The sequence below is a fragment of the Brachycentrus maculatus genome, unplaced genomic scaffold (genome assembly GCF_059751285.1).
Source record: "Brachycentrus maculatus isolate JH-2025_06_01 unplaced genomic scaffold, ASM5975128v1 h1tg000185l, whole genome shotgun sequence".
NCBI lineage: Eukaryota > Metazoa > Arthropoda > Insecta > Trichoptera > Brachycentridae > Brachycentrus > Brachycentrus maculatus.
In genome coordinates this window covers 1,110,536-1,133,071 of record NW_028280936.1, presented here as the reverse complement: position 1 = coordinate 1,133,071, position 22,536 = coordinate 1,110,536, and the positions used below count along the sequence as shown (strand labels likewise).

Genomic DNA, 22,536 nt, shown 5'->3' with positions numbered 1-22,536 from the left:
TATAGTAATGCTTAAGATAGCGGATGCTCCATAAACGCCACATCTCTATTTTCAGCCTTACCATCCACTTATCATATTTAGCTTAGCGTCTTTGAATCATATATTTTTTCAATTATTTTTTGCCTACACTCGTTTACGGGTGATTTATTATGGTTATAATATTGAGTCCTATCAATGACAGGAACTCTCCTTTTAAAAAATACAAATTATGTTTTATGATAGTAAATACTGTAGCGGGTAGTTCGGATCAGGGAATCGTTCGGAGTGTTTAAAAAAAATAAAGGAAATTTCGTTTACAAATACATATGTTCTTTATTTAACATTTTTATTTAGGCACTGAATATTAAAATTTAACATTTTTATTTGCTCGAAAAAATCAGATATTTTCTTTTGAATTAACGAACATAACTAGGACTAAATCACGCATTGGTCTCAAAACTATAAAATTCCTTAATGTTCTGGACGACGTTTTCAGCCCAGTTGATGGCTATTTTTAAAGCTTTTACGGCTTCAGAAGGTGGATTTTTTTAAACTGGCATCAGCTGCTTGCCGTCACCAGAGGCGCGAAATCGTTCGGATTATGAGACTTTCCGGATTACGGAGCGTTCGGATTAGCGATCTGGCACTACAGTGCCAGTACAATATAACATAGCAATACAATTAAAACATTAAATTTGTCTATATACCTGGGAAATAAATATGTAATACTAGAAATGATTTGGATAGTGCTTTGCGGGTATTGGGCAAAGGTTTTCGAACGAAGCGCCGAATATCCGACAGCCAGATGTCGCTCACCCCTTTCAACATTCCCAGAAAATTTACTATATCCCAGTAAAAGCGGCAAATTTTTAACTTAATATTTTCTCGCTACAGGTCAAAAAGTGTTGTTTTTGTATTTTGAAGAAAAGGTATTGTTTAATAATTTTTTTAAAGATACTAAATATTTTTCGAATGGAGAAAAAACCTTCAGGTTTTACCTAAAAAGGTCTGTTGCACAGTAAAAAGTAATATAAGTAGCTTGATATTTATTTTTCATACATTACATTATATTTTTAAACATTAAAAACAATCTCCTGAAAAATCAATTTTTTTGATATATGACGTTGTTGAAAGGAGCGAGCGATTTTTATGTTTTACCCGATTTCAAGTCGTAACTTGTCGCGCTCGGATGACGAGGTGGGAGTACACCGAGTATTCTTTACAATATAGATACAGTGGAACCTCTCATAACCAGCATAATTTGTTCCAGAATCTTACTCGTTAAACGAAATACTCATTAAGCGAAACATTTTTTTGTTTCGACTGGCGCGGAAGTCCCGGCTCACAAATAAACGTCGTGAAAAAGGGACTTGCCCTTTCTCTGTAGCTCGTTATACGAAATTTCGCTCGTTAAGGGAGCAACTTTTTAATATTTTTTTGCTCGTTATGCGAATTACCCGTTATGAGAGGTTCCACTGTACGTTCGGCTTGAAAAAAGTATGGTAGATAGGTTTCCTTGTATAAAAATCATAACTGCTTTTTATTTCTTAATTTTATTTTAAAAATTCAAGATAACAAAAATGATTCCCTTTCTGCATGCGTATGCGCATAGTGCTGATAGTAAGTATATGCGAGAGATGTAGGAAATTCCAAATTACTGTTTCATTATTTTTTCTCTTTTTTGCAGTATATTTATTTTGTTTATAAAAAATACCTTTTAAAATTATCATCAAATCAATAATTGCGTCTTTTGTAAATGCGTAATTCTTGATTTAAATTTATATTAAAACTTGTGTGGTTTTCAATCAAAGGTAGAATGGTGAATGTAACATGTCGCTCACTCCTTTCAAGAACGTCATAAATCAAAATACTTGATTTTTCAGAACGTTTTTAAATATAATTTTAAGTTTAAAAATATAATATAATGTATTGAAAATAAATATCAAGCCACTTACTGAACTTTTTACTGTGCAACATATCTTATTAGGTAAAACCTGAAGGCTTTTTCTCCATTTGAAAAATATTTAGTATATTTAACAAAATAATTAAACAATACCTTTTCTTCGAAATGCAAAAACAACACTTTCTGCCCTGTAGCGGGTAAATATTTAGTTAAAAATATGCCTCTTTTGCTGGGATATAGTACATTTTCTGGGCATTCTGAAAACATGCAATACTGAAAATTAACGATTTTTGATTTATGACGTTCTTGAAAGGAGTGAGTGATATGTGTAAACTGATCACTTAATCAGCCTATGACAGTATAAGTCCTGTAAATACCCAGACTTCCATATTCTTCTTCATCTATGTTCAAAATGTACAAAAATTATATTTTTGATTATGATGATAAACGGAATAATAAATAATAAACGTTTACTTTAATAGAGGATTTGGAACCCGGCTTTTTGTAGTATCCGATTTCTGGCCGGATACCGGATGGTAACTGGGTATCCGCTTCATCTCTTGTAATTTTGTTTTTAGTATTTTGAACAGAAAGAATCAAACCTAGAAATACAACAGTTTAAACACCTTAATGTCTCAATTACCTAAAATTTATTGAGCAACTATAGGTTGGCACAAAATTAATTTGAATTATATAATCAATAATAAAACTAAGATATAAAAATAATAATGTTTATTGGTATCAATCTAATTAGAATCATGTGTGGAAAATGATATTGGCTTTAACAAAGGGTGACTCTTCGAACTTTTGTTTTAACTATTGTATCGGGTGGTGGTCCCGTGGTTAGTGTCGAGGACACTTAAGTCAGAGTTTCTCAGTTCAAATCCACTCTACCACAATTTGATACCTATTTCTAATAATGAGCCGCTTAGGCTCACAGAAATAGTATGAAATTGAAATATTTATGTAAATATTAAAAACACAAATATTTCTCTTTTTTAATAAAAATAAATAAATAATAACAACGACGAATTCAAATAAATCCCTATGTACAATATCCATTTATTTAAATCTGTGTAATATCTGTTATGACCAGAGATATTAATATTGAGGTCAATGATGGTTTTTAGATTCTTGGCATACTATTAAGATAAAAAAAAACTTCTAAAGCTGTGGCCGATTGAAATTTTCACAATTAGAAATTACAGTCAGGGATTTTTTCCTGCAATAAAGTTGTTTATTGCAGGTTTCATCAGCAGTATGAGAAGTAGTCCCATCATGTTCCAAATCTTAGCAAATCTAAAATTGATGCAACAGCAAAAAATTAATCATATCATGACATACGAAAAACAGAAATTGTTGGACTTTATTCTTTGTCAAAGAAATATGATCCAATGTTCCTACAACAACAACACCAAACAGTGGCACATTCTGGATAAATCTGCACTGCTCCGAGTTTGGGGGTAAGTTAAATCTTACATGTATAACTTGGAAAGATGTTGGTAATAAGAGAGTTAAGAGTTATAGCATCCTTTGCTATTATTATTATTGCGTTATGTATTATTGTGTTATAGTATTTTTTCTACCAGTAAATATATTATTTTTTCATAAGGAAAGTAGAGTTTGTATCTCCTGTTTGGAACAAAATATAATTGCCTACATCGTAAAGGAACAATCTAAACCAGTGGTTTTTAAATTGGGTTTGATTGAACCCCAGGGGTTCAATGAGCCAGTCTCCCGGGTCCAGCAGAGGTCAAAACACACACCTGACTTACTGTATGAAATTATGAAAAATAATACGACATACGATATATTCATTTATCCAACAGATCTAGTATATTATTTGAAAGGAATTAATCTAGCAATAAAAATAATACAAGAGGTCAAACCTTAAAACAAGGCACGTACATCGCATGTAAATTTTTTACTGGGAAGGGATTTCAAATAAGTCATAACAAATGTACTACTGATCTATTGTCATAACTTGTCGTCATTGCAAAATGTGATTTAGGAAATCGGGGAATCACATAGAATAGAGTAGTGATAATTTCCTTGCAACACTAATAACGAAAATTGATGTAAGAAAATGATACAAAAAATTAATATTTTGATCTTAATTTATTAAAAAATAGATTAAATGGCAATAAATTATCTCTTTCCTTGACTTTTTTATGGAACAAATCAAAATCATTTATCTGTAATCTTTTTAAGTATTTATCTATTGCCACTGCTGGGAGGAGAATTGACTTTACATCATTTGGGACATCAATGCTCCGAGCCTGAAAACAAAATATATTATTATTATATAAAAATTATCAGTCACTTAATGATATGAAGATATGTTTTATTAAATAAAAATGATATTTTTGTAAATCCTTAAAATATATTTATCTCAGAATGAAGTTTGTTTTTATTAAAAATTTAGCATCTCATATCGCTCACTCCTTTCAACAATGTCATATATCAAAAATCGTAAATTTTCAGTTGTGCATGTTTTCGGAATGCTCAGAAAATGTACTATATCCCAGCAAAAGCTGCATATTTCTAACTTAATATTTACCCCCTACAGGGCAGAAAGTGTTGTTTTTGCATTTTGAAGAAAAGGTTTTGTTTGATTATTTTTTTAAATATACTAAATATTTTAAAATGGAGAAAAAACATTCAGGTTTTACCTAAAAAGATCCGTTACTCAGTAAAAAGTTCAATAAGTAGCTTGATATTTATTTTTAATACATTTTATTATATTTTTAAACTTTAAAATGATCGTCATATATAAAAAAAAAGTTTTTTGATATGAGACGTTGTTGAAAGGAATGAGCGATATATGTCATTTCATAGGTTTTTTTAATGTAATTTCTAGAATTGTATTTTTTTCTAAATAAATATACCTTTTCTAGATGTTGATTAGCACGGGAAGCCACTTCAAATACAACATCTTTCATATTCTGATTGTCAACACAACGAAGGACATTTTCCTGGCTTAGATTATGCTTCACAAGCAGATCCAATGGTAACACGACAAATCTATTTTTGGCTGACTGCTCCACAGATCTATAAAGAATCATTAACATTTAATAAATTTATAAAGTAGCATGACATACACAAAATGCAAAGTCTAAATTATTTCGCAGTACTCTTATAAACTAATCCAAAGAATGGATCATAAGTAGATGTAAGGGTGTCATACTGAACGTCATTCTGCTGGTATTTCAGTTAATGTTGCCACAACTGTTAAAGATTTTCTATATTGTAATATAGAAATGCATATTTTAAATCAGTGCATATTTTAAATCAGTAAGACTGTTTTTATCTCTCCTTATCTGCACCCGGTGGTGCATAGGGCACTGCATAATATAAACGCAGTGTTATCTTGATCGTTAGTTAACACATAAAGAAAAGGTGATCAGCCTTCTGCTTCAGGTACCAGAATTAATTATTACCTTTTTAAAAATATAAATAGATATATGAAACAATTCTCTTTTTTGGGTTACATTTTGAGGCATTTATGTTGGTAATTATTTTTTAAAACGAGTCAAAATAATTCAACAATTTTGAAAATTTGTTGTAATGATGCATCACTAGAAGACTGTGGCTCTTTTTATTAACTGTTGGATAAGTTTATACAATTAAATGAGTTTATATATATGTTTTTAAAATTCTGAAAAAGTACTCTAATTATAAACACATTTAAATATCCATCTTAGGCAATTGTGCACTACACGGAATTTTACCGTCCAGCACGTCAGTTAGCATACAAAACGATGATTGGCTTGGATTGGCTTGTGCTTTTGTCCATCTTTCTTCGGATCGGTGCTCTTGATCGGTGCGTGAACACGTTGCGCGTAAATTCAATCATGCTCAACTTTCGTAGTTGCTTTCATTTTTCAAAAATAGACTGCCGGATGGTAAAATTCCGTGCAGTGCACAAACGTCTTTAAGGTGGTAATTTGCTTACCTGAGCATATTTGTAAGACCTTGTGCTTTTCCGAGATGCGAAGCAGCATGATCACAGTGCACATTTTTATGGCCGGCAATTTCTAAAAGAATATAGTATATTGGAGATACAGTTTCATCTGCATATTTTTCCATTTCTTCAAGACTGTTGTAGTATTTTTTTGTTATGTTCATTTTGCGAGCTTTAACCAGCTTGGATAAATTTCTTTTTGAAATGTTGAAATTGTAACAGGCCTGAAAAAAACATTCACACATTGAAAACTATTAATATATATACAAAGATATTTTAAAACATCTTCTCATGGGTTACTTTATGGGGCTATTGACAAACTAATTAATATGGAATGTAGTAACCTATTATGTACTCTATATAATATGGTAAAATTACCAAAAAAAGTAATATTTGATTATTAACCCATCGGCATACCGGCCGCCATATCTTGGCAGCTAAGAAAACTTTACATTCCCATATCAGTCGCGGTTTAAAGCACACCTCCATCCGTGGTGGTTCATATTATAAAGATACTAAGTGTGATATCTACAATCAGTAAAGAAAGCTTTATGTAATGCATTATTTCTTATAATTTTTTTACAATTTTTTTGATAACACTTGACCAAAGATGTCCCTGTAAGGATAGAATTATCCTTTTCATTAAAATATCAACTAATATCAGTTAGAAATCAAAACTTTACATAGGTATAATGTTTTAATGAGCTATTTTTTAAGTTTTCTTGTTAATTTGTCACATTTCTGATCTAGACACACGATAAAATACATGCATAATAGTTATATGTACCATATTTATTGATAAAACAGTAAAAGTTATAATTTTATGAGATAGTTTATTTTTATAACTCGGTTGAATTTTAACGCCTTTGACGCTTCAAAGTATGAGTCACACGCGAGCGTTATGATTTGTCGGACTGATTTGTACTACAAAAATTAAACTGTTTAGTGCGTGCTACCTTTTTCTGCATTTAAAGATTATTTCTATGTTTGTTCTCGTTGTATCAGGTACAAAATATTAACGCCTCATTGTTTGACAAACCATATCACCTCCCCTCCGGGCGGGGCAACTTTTTTACTTGCGGGGATACATTCAATTAGTGTATTTATATACATATTTTGAAAAAAAACTGATATGCGGATGGGTTAGCAAGCGAACTGTAAAATTTATGTTTTTATCTATAAGTTCAGTTAAGAGTATCTAAAAGAGCTGTGTGCTTCAGACAAATTGGTTGATAGACGTCTCACGCTTCAACCGGCTACAATAACTGAAGTGGCCAAAGTGATCTTACCAGCTCGCAACCAGCGCACTAAATTTAGCGAGCGTGTCTTTGCTGTTGCGGGACTGATGGCGGGGAATGTTCTTGCACCACTGGTTAGAAATAATGAGAGTGAGATGATCTTTAAAAAAATCTAAAAATACATTTGTTTGCTACAACATTTTTTACTTACAACCATTTTTTCCACAATTCATTCACAGTGAAGCGCCCTTGAGGTAGTATTTTACGAAAATGGCGCTATATAAATTATCCAAATATATTATTACTATTATAAGTAAATGCTAAAATTCTTATGTAAATATTTTCTGGAGAGGAAAAAACTCAATATTTAAAAAATAACCACATATTTTTTTTTACATTAAATAAGTTAACAAGTTCATGTGAATAAATTAACCAACATGTTTGAGTAGTAACATTCTATAGTAAAATATTTTGGTGGTGCGTTGGAAATGCTATCAAGTGTTGGATTACATTCTAATTATTACTGTTTGGTTTTAATTTGGCAACTTTAACTAGTGTATCTATATCTTCAAATACATAAATAACTTTTTACCCGACATAGTTCCTGTGCCACGGGATGAGCAGGAAAATTCTTGATATTTTTTTCATTTATTTTTTCAAGTGTGTCAGTCCAAAACTGAAAGCGCATGAGGGCAATGTTTTCTTCACTGGCCTGTTCCTGTACTCTTGAAATTTCGACATTGAATGCTCGGATGATAAATGCGCATGATCGTAATTGATTTCCGAGAAAAAGGGTTGACAAATAGTTTTCATAGTCGTGCTGTCTACCTAAAAAAATATTAATAAAGTAACTTCATAAAATTATATCATACAAAAGGTTTCTCCTCGAAATCGAATTGATGAGACAACACCTTACCTTACAGAATCTAAGCAGTATTGTAAAGAACTACTTGATTTATATCGAATACTTCTGAGAACGATACAAGGTAACAATTTTTGAGGTTTCATTAAAATCATTTTTCAATTAACTCCAAATTTATACTTCGGGAACAAATTAAATTATGACTATATTTAGCCTAAGATATGCGGTTAAATAACAATTTTATACGAGTTTTTTGTTAATTTCGAATATAAATGTAGTTATTGTGTATTTTCAATTACTTAAGAAACGTTTAAACTTAGTAAAAAATTAATTATTTCCCACTAAAACACATTTGATATTTAAATAATGTATTATGCACATTCCACTGTGTCAAAGCTCAGAAATATGAGATTTTGACACTGACAGTCGGTTGAGATATGTTCTTATGCTGGTCACTCACGACGAGGAAAATAGTAGATTTTGTTACATTTTCTCTGGTTTTGTAACGTTCAAGTACGAAATTTGGAAAGACGAAAGATTTCACTGCCAACCTGGCGATATGACGCGAAATCGAATACCTACAGCGCCATCATTAGTATATAACCTTCATATATAAGCTTCGTTCGAGTCTGGCCGGGCGGCCGTTATGAATTCATTGCACAAACTAATTTATATAATTCATTGTAAACAATAAATGACAAGCCGGGTGATCTCGTGTTGAAAATAACTATTATATATTGGAAATGTGAGTACTTCATTATTGGTAAGGCGTTTCCTCTCATTCCGCCGTTTGCTAAACAGCTGTCAAACAAATTACGCAAGAAATTTGTCTCGACTGCTGCTCAAATAAGCGCTAATTAGAAGAAATATGTATTCTATAACCTCCGGAATGACCCCATCAACAGCATTGCAGGTAATCAACTGTTTTTGTTGTTGTTTTTCATGCCTGAAAAACTGTGCAATCTTCTTTGTGTGAAATGTCATTTTGACAGTCCGTTGACAGCGAGTCTGTTTTTATTATTGTTTTTATGTTATATTTTAGGTAAAGTACGGACAACCGGCATAGTTACAAGCACATTTATAAGCCATAAATAATATTGGATATATGATGTAAGAAGACCAGCCCGACGAAGCTTGCAATCGCAAAACCGGACTGGACTCTTTTGCTGACAAATTTCCAGCCCCCATCTGTGCTCCACGAGTAGTTTTATGATGAGGTTGGAACTCTTCATATCAACCCCTCCGAGAAGCCTGCCACTGTATACCTTATAAGACCATCTTAGTGTATACCGGTGTCTGATATCCTCATCATCGGAGATCGCTCAGTGGGTCGTAATGCTCGCAATTATTTTTCAAACATAAAAACTAATTCTGTAACTTTGTTACCTTTTCAGACTCTTGCAACTATTGGCAAATGACTTGTCGCGGCAGAAGGGTTCCATTTCCCCCATCGTGTTGGCGCTTTGGACAGTTTCATTTCCTAGCGCTGGATCAGAATATATAAACTACAGAGGACGACTCGGCATTGTTTTATTTGGATGTGTAGCCAGTAATTACTGTTTTAGTGTTTGCAGATATGTATAGGCAGATAGATGATATAACCATGAAACGTGTGTTATTGCACAATTTTCTTGGGAGTTATTCATCGTGACTAATATATGTATACTCTCCCCCCTGAAAATAAACATATTATGCTCTTAAATATGTTTTTATTTTGTTCATTAATGACCGAGATCCTTGAAAAATATCATCCTATCCCGCTCTCTGTGATCTTACAACATTGACCTTAATTTTTTACAGAAATGCAATCTAAAGTAACTAACTGACCATCACGCCGCTTCCGCAGGGATAGGCAGAGAGAATAGAACACCACACCACGCTACTCTTGTCTTTGTACACATTCTTCTTTACGCATCCCCTCACACATCCTCCTCCCAACCCTTGTCCGCACCCCAAAGGTGCATAGGGCACTGCATTATATAGAAGCAGTGTTATCTTGATCGTTAAATACACGAAGGAAAGGTGATCAGCCTTTCGCTTCAGGTACCAGTCCAGGGTCATATTAAATATATATTTGACTGAAAAATCAATAATATTTATTGCGACCCTCTTGGGAATCAAACCCGGGACCTCCAGCATGGTAGCCTAGAGCGCTAACCGCTACACTATGGAGGCGGACCTCATACATACCCGCCGATTATTCGGATTCCTGAATTGACCACTTTCAATTATTTTGAATACTTGATCATGCCAAGTTTTGCCCGGTCATCCTCTGCTCATGTTCCCAACAAGATTCGCCTCATAAATTTCTTTTACAGTCCTTTCTTCGCTCGTTCGTTTAGATCTTTTATAACTAACTAACTAACCATCACGCCGCTTCAGGCAGAGAGAATAGAACGCCACACCACTCTGTCTTTGCAAACATTCTTCGCCTCTTCCACGTTCATGCATCTCCTCATACATACCCGCCGATTACTACGACTCCTAACCTGACCACTTTCAAGTATTTGGCATACCTGATCGTGCCATGTTTTTCTTGGTCTTTCTCGGCATAAATTTGTTTTACCGTTCTTTCCTCACTCATTCGTTCCACATGTCCAAACCATCTCAACGCACCTTTCTTAATTTTATTGATAATGGTTATCTCCGCTTTGCATTCCTTCCTTATTTCACTATTCGAACATCTATCATACATCGTTTTGTCGCACATTCTTCTGAGAGATTGCATTTCGACTGCACTCAGTCTACTTTCATCCTTCTTTTGCCAACTCCATATTTTACTTCCATACATTAGAGTTGGAACCAGGACTCCGTTGTGCACTGCCAGTTTAGCTTCCGCTGATAGGCTTTTATTTGCCATAACTGATATTATTAGAGGGTATTTCTTTTTCATCGAGAATTTTAATGACTTCCTTTAATCTGACTCTATCGAATGCTTTAGTAAGACCTACAAAGCAGAGGTAAGCTGTCTTATTGAACTCTATTGCTTTTTTAACTAATTTGTCTAACAACAAATGTGTTGAACTTATTTACGTCCGAGTTCACTCGGTTTCTCAGCGTCACATATTTAGCATATTCTTCTGGTGACGGTGAGCTTCTGTATTTCAGATGGCTTTTCTTCGGCGAGTTCCTTGACTTCATCAGTAAACCATTTTATCAATAATGATTATCTCAGCCTTGCATTCTTTCCTTCTTTCACCATTCGAACATCTATAATACATCTTTTTGCCTCACATACAAATAAAACTAACTAACTAACTAACCATCACGCCGCTTCCCCGCAGGGGTAGGCAGAGAGAATCGAACGCCACACCACTCTGTCTTTGCAAACATTCTTTGCCTCTTCTACATTCATGCATCTCCTCATACATACCCGACGATTATTACGACTCTTGACCCGGCCGCTTTCAAGTATTTGACATACCTGATTGTGCCAAGTTTTCCTCGGTCGTCCTCTGCTTCTTTTTCCAACTACATTCGCTCCATAAATTTGTTTAACCGTTCTTTCTTCACTCATACGCTCCACATGTCCAAACCATCTCAACACACCTTTCTTAATTAATAATGTAATAAATAATAAATAATATATATAAATAATAAATAATGTATGTAAAAATAAAAATAATAGATCAACCTGGCTGAACGGTGATAGTATGCGTGAATAGCCTATAAATAAAAAAAAGACATTCATAATAACAGCAATGGGGGCGCGAGATAGAGACAGGCATGAATATAGAAAGAGGTAGAAAGACATTCGCCGGAGCTAGCGGTTGAGTTCGGCTTCGTCCACAGAACCAAAGATCAATTAACGAACATCTATTTACTTATATTTCTTCTTTTTTTATGGCTATTCACCCTTCTAGCCAGTGCGAGTTATTTTTTATTTATATATTATTATTTTACACTTTTTACAATTTAAAAAAGATAAATGTTTGAGTTTTTATTATTTACTAAAAAAAACTTCAATTTCATACTATTTCTGTGAGCCTGAGCGGCTCATTATTAGAAAGTGGTATGAAATTGTGGTAAAGTGGTTCGAACCGAAAAACTTTGATTAAAAAATCCGAGACACTAGCCACGGGACCACAACCCGATACGATTTAAATTGAAATCGTTTGTTTTCCTGTAATTGGGGTTAGCTTCATTATTAAGTTGGTTTGTTTAGTTAGTTATTTTATATATTTCATACACATTTACAAATGATTTTCAATTAATTTTGTTTGTTAGGGGAAGTCGATGAGATTGAGATGTTAGTGGAAAATGCAATTGGATTGAGAAGACAATACTTGACATGTAAATTTATCTTATGCTTCTGGATAGCCAGTTGCATCCAAACTATTAGCAGAAATAAAAATTATTACAAACATGTTTGGGAGGTTAATAAGGTTGAGAGGTTAGTGGAAAATGGAATGCTAATGCTGGAGAGGTCTGAAAGGAAGCCGTCATTAAACGGGCGCCCAATGAAATAAGATCTAGGTCTCCAATTAATGCCCTGCAAGTGCAGGCCTCTGACGCCCCCTCGGAATTATTAACTATCATTTTTTTAAATCAGAATATTATATTTTTTAGTCGAAAATTTTAAGATAAATTTACATGTCAAGTATTGTCTTCTCAATCCAATTCCATATTCCACTAACATCTCAATCTCATCGACCTCCCCTAACAAACAAAATTAATTGAAAATCATTTGTAAATGTGTATGAAATATATAAAATAACTAACTAAACAAACCAACTTAATAATGAAGCTAACCCCAATTACAGGAAAACAAACGATTTCAATTTAAATCATATCGGGTTGTGGTCCCGTGGCTAGTGTCTCGGATTTTTTAATCAAAGTTTTTCGGTTCGAACCACTTTACCACAATTTCATACCACTTTCTAATAATGAGCCGCTCAGGCTCACAGAAATAGTATGAAATTGAAGTTTTTTTTTGTAAATAATAAAAACTCAAACAATTATCTTTTTTAAATTGTAAAAAGTGTAGAATAATTATATATAATTAAAAAATAACTCTCACTGGCTAGAAGGGTGAATAGCCATAAAAAAAGAAGAAATATAAGTAAATAGATGTTCGTTAATTGATCTTTGGTTCTGTGGACGAAGCCGAACTCAACCGCTAGCTCCGGCGAATGTCTTTCTACCTCTTTCTATATTCATGCCTGTCTCTATCTCGCGCCCCCATTGCTGTTATTATGAATGTCTTTTTTTTATTTATAGGCTATTCACGCATATTATCACCGTTCAGCCAGGTTGAACTATTATTTTTATTTTTACATACATTATTTGTATGTGAGGCAAAAAGATGTATGATAGATGTTCGAATGGTGAAAGAAGGAAAGAATGCAAGGCTGAGATAATCATTATTGATAAAATGGTTTACTGATGAAGTCAAGGAACTCGCCGAAGAAAAGCCATCTGAAATACAGAAGCTCACCGTCACCAGAAGAATATGCTAAATATGTGACGCTGAGAAACCGAGTGAACTCGGACGTAAATAAGATCAACAAATTTGTTGTTAGACAAATTAGTTAAAAAAGCAAAAGAGTTCAATAAGACAGCTTACCTCTGCTTTGTAGGTCTTACTAAAGCATTCGATAGTCGGATTAAAGGAAGTCATTAAAATTCTCGATGAAAAAGAAATACCCTCTAATAATATCAGTTATGGCAAATAAAAGCCTATCAGCGGAAGCTAAACTGGCAGTGCACAACGAAGTCCTGGTTCCAACTCTAATGTATGGAAGTAAAACATGGAGTTGGCAAAAGAAGGATGAAAGTAGACTGAGTGCAGTCGAAATGCAATCTCTCAGAAGAATGTGCGACAAAACGATGTATGATAGATGTTCGAATAGTGAAATAAGGAAGGAATGCAAAGCGGAGATAACCATTATCAATAAAATTAAGAAAGGTGCGTTGAGATGGTTTGGACATGTGGAACGAATGAGTGAGGAAAGAACGGTAAAACAAATTTATGCCGAGAAAGACCAAGAAAAACATGGCACGATCAGGTATGCCAAATACTTGAAAGTGGTCAGGTTAGGAGTCGTAGTAATCGGCGGGTATGTATGAGGAGATGCATGAACGTGGAAGAGGCGAAGAATGTTTGCAAAGACAGAGTGGTGTGGCGTTCTATTCTCTCTGCCTGAAGCGGCGTGATGGTTAGTTAGTTAGTTATAAAAGATCTAAACGAACGAGCGAAGAAAGGACTGTAAAAGAAATTTATGAGGCGAATCTTGTTGGGAACATGAGCAGAGGATGACCGGGCAAAACTTGGCATGATCAAGTATTCAAAATAATTGAAAGTGGTCAATTCAGGAATCCGAATAATCGGCGGGTATGTATGAGGTCCGCCTCCATAGTGTAGCGGTTAGCGCTCTAGGCTACCATGCTGGAGGTCCCGGGTTTGATTCCCAAGAGGGTCGCAATAAATATTATTGATTTTTCAGTCAAATATATATTTAATATGACCCTGGACTGGTACCTGAAGCGAAAGGCTGATCACCTTTCCTTCGTGTATTTAACGATCAAGATAACACTGCTTCTATATAATGCAGTGCCCTATGCACCTTTGGGGTGCGGACAAGGGTTGGGAGGAGGATGTGTGAGGGGATGCGTAAAGAAGAATGTGTACAAAGACAAGAGTAGCGTGGTGTGGTGTTCTATTCTCTCTGCCTATCCCTGCGGAAGCGGCGTGATGGTCAGTTAGTTACTTTAGATTGCATTTCTGTAAAAAATTAAGGTCAATGTTGTAAGATCACAGAGAGCGGGATAGGATGATATTTTTCAAGGATCTCGGTCATTAATGAACAAAATAAAAACATATTTAAGAGCATAATATGTTTATTTTCAGGGGGGAGAGTATACATATATTAGTCACGATGAATAACTCCCAAGAAAATTGTGCAATAACACACGTTTCATGGTTATATCATCTATCTGCCTATACATATCTGCAAACACTAAAACAGTAATTACTGGCTACACATCCAAATAAAACAATGCCGAGTCGTCCTCTGTAGTTTATATATTCTGATCCAGCGCTAGGAAATGAAACTGTCCAAAGCGCCAACACGATGGGGGAAATGGAACCCTTCTGCCGCGACAAGTCATTTGCCAATAGTTGCAAGAGTCTGAAAAGGTAACAAAGTTACAGAATTAGTTTTTATGTTTGAAAAATAATTGCGAGCATTACGACCCACTGAGCGATCTCCGATGATGAGGATATCAGACACCGGTATACACTAAGATGGTCTTATAAGGTATACAGTGGCAGGCTTCTCGGAGGGGTTGATATGAAGAGTTCCAACCTCATCATAAAACTACTCGTGGAGCACAGATGGGGGCTGGAAATTTGTCAGCAAAAGAGTCCAGTCCGGTTTTGCGATTGCAAGCTTCGTCGGGCTGGTCTTCTTACATCATATATCCAATATTATTTATGGCTTATAAATGTGCTTGTAACTATGCCGGTTGTCCGTACTTTACCTAAAATATAACATAAAAACAATAATAAAAACAGACTCGCTGTCAACGGACTGTCAAAATGACATTTCACACAAAGAAGATTGCACAGTTTTTCAGGCATGAAAAACAACAACAAAAACAGTTGATTACCTGCAATGCTGTTGATGGGGTCATTCCGGAGGTTATAGAATACATATTTCTTCTAATTAGCGCTTATTTGAGCAGCAGTCGAGACAAATTTCTTGCGTAATTTGTTTGACAGCTGTTTAGCAAACGGCGGAATGAGAGGAAACGCCTTACCAATAATGAAGTACTCACATTTCCAATATATAATAGTTATTTTCAACACGAGATCACCCGGCTTGTCATTTATTGTTTACAATGAATTATATAAATTAGTTTGTGCAATGAATTCATAACGGCCGCCCGGCCAGACTCGAACGAAGCTTATATACGAAGGTTATATACTAATGATGGCGCTGTAGGTATTCGATTTCGCGTCATATCGCCAGGTTGGCAGTGAAATCTTTCGTCTTTCCAAATTTCGTACTTGAACGTTACAAAACCAGAGAAAATGTAACAAAATCTACTATTTTCCTCGTCGTGAGTGACCAGCATTACCTTTTCTGGATTTCATAGATTTCTAGTGCATCTGAAGTCCCTGTGATTGTGATTTCAAACTTATTAATTGACCGAAGAAAACTTGATCAATTTTTACTGTGGGTATCGGAGAGAATCCCCAAGGGGATTTGTATACTTCGTAAATTATGTCTTCGTAATCTGTTTCAATATCTTTTGCTGCTTTATTATTGTTTTGTTCTGATTGTACCAAAACTCTTTTCCAAACGGTATATATGTATTCTCATGTAACTTTAAGCATCTGTCCATTTTTAATTTGAGAGCTAGTTCTTTGGTCTCTAGTACTGCTTCTGTTGCATGGGTCTCAACAAACTCCTGGTCAAACAATATTTCCGCATGTCTGGTAGCACCCGTTTCCAATTTAAATTTCGTCCACTTTTGTCGATGAAACGGATGTTGCCAGAATGAATATGATCTTTGTCTTTGGTAATATTTTTTTTTTGCTGTCAAATTTAGTTTGTCGTTTGTCGAATCCGGTCACGTTGTGCACTTTTGATTTTTTTAAATTTGCCACCATGGCCGATGAAGTCAATGAAAAGTTATCAAAAAAGTGAGTTGAAGTTGATACAAACGTTTATTTATAGTTACCTCTTTAGTTGTCGGTTATGCTTTAAGTATAATATCATTTTATCACATTATAACCTATAATAATTCCGAGTCGTGTCGAATGGTTGGATGATGTAAATTTTTAAGCATACGACTCAGGTTTCGAATAATCATGTTTAGAGCGGGATGTAAAGTTTTGATTGCAACGCGTATACCTAAAACTTATCTAAACAGGATATATCTACATCCACGTACGATGAGCAAATATGAACTCGTTAGCGAAGAACGGTATTAAAGAGTCTTAACCCGATCAGTGTTTCCTAATCGGTCGATTACTTTTTTGTTGCGTGCATTTTGATCACTTACAGTTATCTCTGAAATTTAAACATTGATCAATGATCTTATTTATTTAAGGATATTTTTAATATATGGTTAAAAATAAAATTAGAATCCTTCAAATCAAAAAATATAATGAATTTTACACAATGAAAAGAGGATTAGAATAGAATTGACATTGTCAGATAAAAACATATGTGTGTGTACAACCGGTAATATTTATATTGTTATTAAGTAATTGGTGCATAAAAAATCATTATTATATTTTTATCACCGACATAGTTTGCCTTTTTTGACCAATCTTAATTATTGCCGGTGTCCAAATTTGCCGATTCGGAAATCACTGCTGATTATTTCAATCATTGAAATCAGCGAGATAATGTTTAATGTTAACGCTTTATATTTTCAGTGAGCTGAAAAGGCGTTTGAAACTTGAACAAAAGGCTAAAACTAAATCAGAAAAAGCAGCCACAGTTGTGGAAAACCAGAGTTCTGATAAAAGTAAACCCAAAGAGGAGGAAATAAGTCCCAATGAATTCTTTAAATTGAGATCTGCAGCTGTTGCAGCATTAAAATCAACTGGAATTCCCGAAGATCACCCATATCCTCATAAATTTCATGTTGATACTTCACTTTCTGAATTTATAGCCAAATATTCAAATCTGAACGATGGCCAGATGTTGGAAGACATTACTTTATCAGTTGCAGGAAGAGTTCATGCCATCCGAGAATCTGGCGCAAAGTTAGCATTTTATGATTTACGTGGAGAAGGAGTTAAAATTCAGGTTCTAAATGTTTTCTAAATAACCACTGATATATACAATTAATTAAATTTTGACACATTTTGGTATTTCAAAGCAATAAAACTATGTTTTCTCCATTCAATTTAAATGCACAAACCAATGTCAATTTGTAAATGGTTGCAGGTGATGGCAAACGCTAAGATATACGGATCCGATGAAAAATTTGAGAAAGATACGGCCAAACTTCGGAGAGGGGATATAATTGGCGTTGTCGGTCACCCCGGAAAAACAAAAAAAGGAGAGCTTTCTATTATGCCCACAAAATTAACATTATTATCTCCTTGTCTTCATATGCTTCCTCATTTACATTTTGGTCTTAAAGACAAGGAGACAAGATTCAGGCAGCGTTATTTGGATCTCATTCTTAATGATAAGGTAAATTATTATGTAATAACAATGTATATTTTATTATTACATTTTGATGGAGAAGAATGTTGAGATGTCAAAATGTAAAAATAACTCCGAAGTAGAAAAACCCAGATTCGTAAACAAGGATTTGGACAAACCCAAAAATGCTCTGAATATGTTTTATTACTTTATTTTGATGCATAGCTTTCGTTTGGCCTTTCTTTACATATTTATATTACATGTAACATTGCTACGTAATGAATAATATGTATGGAACCTTCCCATTCTGTGAGATGAATTTTTAAATATTTTGTTCAATCCTTACCACTCCTACGTCTAGTGCCGCTCGATATCGTATTTATTACGCCAATTCCGATTTCGACATTCGCTTGACTTTATATTTTATGCGATTTCTAAAATTATGTAAATAAATATCTAAAATAATATGAAGAATAAATTAACACACTTTACAATGTTCCGATAAAAAACTAATGTAATGTAACACTTTTTATAAATCTATCAATTAGTAATTGATTTTCAAAATAATTATGAAAAATAATTCAAAAATTAAAAAGTACTAAGGATACAAAAATAATTTGTCTTTTTGCATTAGAGATAAAGGGTAAAAGTTAGTACCCTAATTTTATTTATCAGTTTTAGTTGGAAGTATTGGAGGTATCCCTTTGTTTTAGTTCTACCCTTAGGCAATCAAGAAATGTCACCCTTAATGTTATGAAGATTTTTACTATTGTAAAATCTTTATTCCACCCTTTGCAAGTACTGCTAAGAGTTAGTCACAGTCGTGTTTATCTATTGGTTAGAGATGACCCTGTGTCTTGTGTTGCGTATGATTGCTATAAAAATGTGTGTGTTTTCACAGGTCAGACAAACCTTCTACACCAGAGCTAAGATAATTGCCTACGTACGAAGATTTCTGGATGAATTGGGATTTTTAGAAATTGAAACGCCGATGATGAACATGATTGCGGGAGGAGCTACTGCTAAACCTTTTGTGACTCATCATAATGATTTGAACATGGATCTATTCATGCGAATAGCCCCTGAACTCTACCATAAAATACTAGTTGTCGGAGGATTGGATCGGGTCTATGAGATAGGAAGACAATTCCGAAATGAAGGAATTGATTTAACTCACAATCCTGAATTTACTACCTGTGAATTCTACATGGCGTATGCAGACTATCATGATATAATGTCTATTACAGAAACTATGGTCTCTGGAATGGTCAAGAGTATTCATGGGTCTTACAAGGTTTGCATAAAACTTTTACATTATGTGAAAAAAGTAAATGCTTATTTAAATAAAATTTCATCCCTCCTTTAGGATGCCATTACTAATGTGCCGGTCCCAGATAAATATCATTTATGGGATATTTATCTGCCAGAGCACATCAATAAATATTTCTTATGAGGTCCAAAGTTTTTCTGTTGGCACATATTACATATGGAAGTTAACATCTATGTATTTTACTATTATACAGATAACTTAAAAAATTACTTCTCCACTATTATTTAAATTCTCGGTGGGGTCGAAATAAATACATACAAGTGATTTTTAACTCTAGTATTTATTTGATGTCACCCCGGACTGTTACCTTAAAGGTAGGACTTGCCTTTACATAATTAACAATCAAGGTAATAGGCATCAATATAATGCAATCCTCTATGCGCCATTGTATTTAGATGTGGGTATAAATAAGAATTTTCTTAAATACTTAATAGAATGGCTTTTAATTCTTTATATTTTCAGATCAAATACCATCCCGACGGTCCGTCTGGTGAGGAAGTAGAAATTGACTTCACTCCGCCTTTCAAGAAAGTAACTATGATTTCTTCTCTAGAAGAAATACTGAAAGTCAAATTCCCTAAGTCTGACCAACTTGGAACACCAGAAGCAAATCAATTTCTAAGTTCGTTATGTATGAAACATGAGGTAATGTTTCTCTCGAAGCAATTGGGAAATGAGTAAATGAGAATATTTATATTTATATTATATATATTTATTGTGTCCTTGTTTTGCGCAGGTGGATTGCCCACCTCCCAGGACTACGGCAAGGTTACTAGACAAGCTAGTTGGACAATTCTTGGAAGAGACTTGCATCAACCCAACTTTCATTTGTGATCATCCTCAAATTATGAGTCCCCTTGCCAAGTATCATAGGAATGATTCAGGACTTACGGAAAGGTTAATTTAATATATAAACTTATCCATTTTTGCGGTGTAAAATGCTTGCATCTGACCAAACGCATCCCAGAAATGTCATCTGATTTAAACATAATGGTAATTGTTTTGCAGATTTGAACTGTTTGTGATGAAGAAGGAAATTTGTAATGCGTACACAGAGTTGAATGACCCAGTTGTCCAGAGAGAGCGGTTTGATCAACAAGCTAAAGACAAGGCGGCCGGAGATGATGAAGCACAAGGAGTGGACGAATCCTTCTGTACTGCTCTGGAGTATGGCCTTCCACCCACGGGAGGGTGGGGAATGGGCATTGACCGGCTTACCATGTTCCTCACGGACGCCAACAATATCAAGGTATAAATTATGAAATAAGTTATTTTATAAAGATCTCTATTGATGGTCCTGAGATCTAGCATGTGAAAGAAGGTGTCAATTGAAGGATAAATACAATTTCCTAAATTTGAGTAGTGTGGTTGTCAATATGTAATGGGTAGTAATGTGGATATTACATGTGTATAAAGTGACCACTTAAAATCAGCTTGTGATAGGTCGTAAGCCCTGTAAATACTCAGACCTCCATATTCTTCTTCATCTATGTTGAGATATCAATAATTATTGGATAATTATATAGTTAACACATTGGCTACATTAGCCACCAGTGGCTGACACAAGGGAATTGCGTATTGTCGGCTAACGAGACGCAATTGAAATGCCTTGTTTCAGCCACCGGTGGCTGACATGGGAGTGTTGAATATATAGTTTTGACTGGATTATTTTTTAGTATTAAATTAGGATTACTACATTTACCTGAGATCCCGTCCAAATATCTTCACACCAACAATTTTTATATTGATGGGAAGGGGCAAAAGGGTTTTCTTTTCCTATATTTTTAGGACTATTATTAATGTTATTATCAAGGGGGGTGAGGAGAGTTGTTTTCACATTCTCAAAAAAAATGAGACTTATAAAACTCCTATGATTATCGAGAGGAAAATTCACACTTGTCTGTTTTCAGAACTTCATTTTATTTCAATATTTTTTTTATTTTTAGGAAGTGCTATTGTTCCCCGCGATGAAGCCCGATGACCCAAATAAACACAACACTGAATCTGTGGAAAGTAATATTATTGATGCAAAGCCAGTCTGATTTATTGTGTCTATTTGCAACAACCTATTTTATCATATATTTATTACCTAAAATAAATAACCAAACACTAAGTGGCATTCCGATTATTCCGACTCCTGACCTTGACTACCTTCAAACATTTGAAATACTTAATCATACCAAGATTTCTTCGGTTTTCCTCTGCTTCTACTGCCAACCACATTTGCTTTTTACTGTTTGCGGGAAACGCTTAAAGGCGTCTTTAACATACTGTTAGTATAGAGCGGGAGACGCTTATATGCGTTCTCTTTGCTCACTTTTGGTACAGCGCGAGACGCCAAAAAATAATGTATGGACCGGAGTTGGGTTTGCGGTTACTTGTGATTAGTATACGACCCTAATTAGTGTACTAATTAGAGTCGGGGTTGATGAAAAAACTAGCCGCAAACAATGAGTTAATAAATCAAGTAAATTAGTACAAAGCTGTAACATATCCTTTCAAGGGATCACTTGATTCTGCTGTGTATTTCTTATGCAGGGAGGTTAAAATACATGCTGTAAATGATCAAAAAATTGATTGATGAATGAACTAAATACAATAAATTCATTTTTTTGTTTTGTATTTATTGATATTTTTACATGATTTTGTAAATAAATACATATTTAGAAAATTTGTGTATAAAACTAATTCGCTATTAATACACATTACATTATACATATTAACATATTCTTACATTATAATAAAAAAAAAACAGCAACAGCACATAAGAAATTAAGGCAACAGTCAACCGGAAGTAATTAAAAAAGGAGGGAAAATAAATTGATTAATTTGTAATTATTTTCTATTAATTTTGTTAGAGAGGGGACATTTACTTACGATAAGGGTGTTCTTTTTTTAAAACCCCGAAAAATGTTTTATGGATACAAGAATAAACAATCTCCTAGAGAGGGATAAAAGTCAAACGCCAGCAGAAATACAATAAAAAAATATTTGTATAATAATTACAGCAGTCTTAAAATAGAAAAGTTGTGATATGCAGCAGTCCCGATAATCCGAACTAATTGAGACCGGACCTTGTTCGGATTAGCCAAAATAACTGATAACGTGGTTGGAAGTGAAAGAACCAGTCTCTTGTGTTATAATGGTG

At 34.1% G+C, this 22,536-nt stretch overlaps 2 protein-coding genes and 2 long non-coding RNA genes across 5 annotated transcripts; 2 read left to right on the top strand and 2 right to left on the bottom strand.

Annotated features, from left to right (window-relative positions):
• Positions 1-3,210: 3,210 nt before the first annotated feature.
• Positions 3,211-8,373, bottom strand: LOC148307928 (NADH dehydrogenase (ubiquinone) complex I, assembly factor 6-like). Its single transcript, XM_088262591.1, has 5 exons — positions 8,001-8,373; positions 7,677-7,908; positions 5,838-6,070; positions 4,771-4,933; positions 3,211-4,161 (listed from the first exon to the last, which is right to left on the bottom strand). The coding sequence occupies exons 1-5, from the start codon at positions 8,099-8,101 to the stop codon at positions 3,982-3,984; spliced, it is 909 nt and encodes a 302-aa protein (XP_088118717.1). The 5' UTR covers positions 8,102-8,373; the 3' UTR covers positions 3,211-3,981.
• A 22-nt stretch (positions 8,374-8,395) lies between these two features.
• LOC148307927 (uncharacterized) lies at positions 8,396-9,648 on the top strand. The gene is made up of 2 exons (XR_015837763.1): positions 8,396-8,859; positions 8,989-9,648. It is a non-coding gene; the product is annotated as an uncharacterized LOC148307927 (long non-coding RNA).
• Positions 9,649-14,768: 5,120 nt separating this feature from the next.
• Positions 14,769-15,862, bottom strand: LOC148307926 (uncharacterized). The gene is made up of 2 exons (XR_015837766.1): positions 15,558-15,862; positions 14,769-15,428 (listed from the first exon to the last, which is right to left on the bottom strand). It is a non-coding gene; the product is annotated as an uncharacterized LOC148307926 (long non-coding RNA).
• A 632-nt stretch (positions 15,863-16,494) lies between these two features.
• On the top strand, positions 16,495-21,501 carry LOC148307925 (lysine--tRNA ligase-like). Of its 2 annotated transcripts, none has more exons than XM_088262572.1 (8): positions 16,495-16,596; positions 17,338-17,713; positions 17,855-18,106; positions 18,960-19,352; positions 19,851-20,033; positions 20,125-20,285; positions 20,397-20,637; positions 21,335-21,501. In XM_088262572.1, the coding sequence occupies exons 1-8, from the start codon at positions 16,562-16,564 to the stop codon at positions 21,428-21,430; spliced, it is 1,737 nt and encodes a 578-aa protein (XP_088118698.1). In that variant the 5' UTR covers positions 16,495-16,561; the 3' UTR covers positions 21,431-21,501. The 2 variants fall into 2 exon arrangements, with proteins under 2 accessions (XP_088118698.1, XP_088118699.1); XM_088262573.1 differs by having other exon boundaries at positions 16,495-16,880.
• The last annotated feature ends 1,035 nt before the right edge of the window (positions 21,502-22,536 follow it).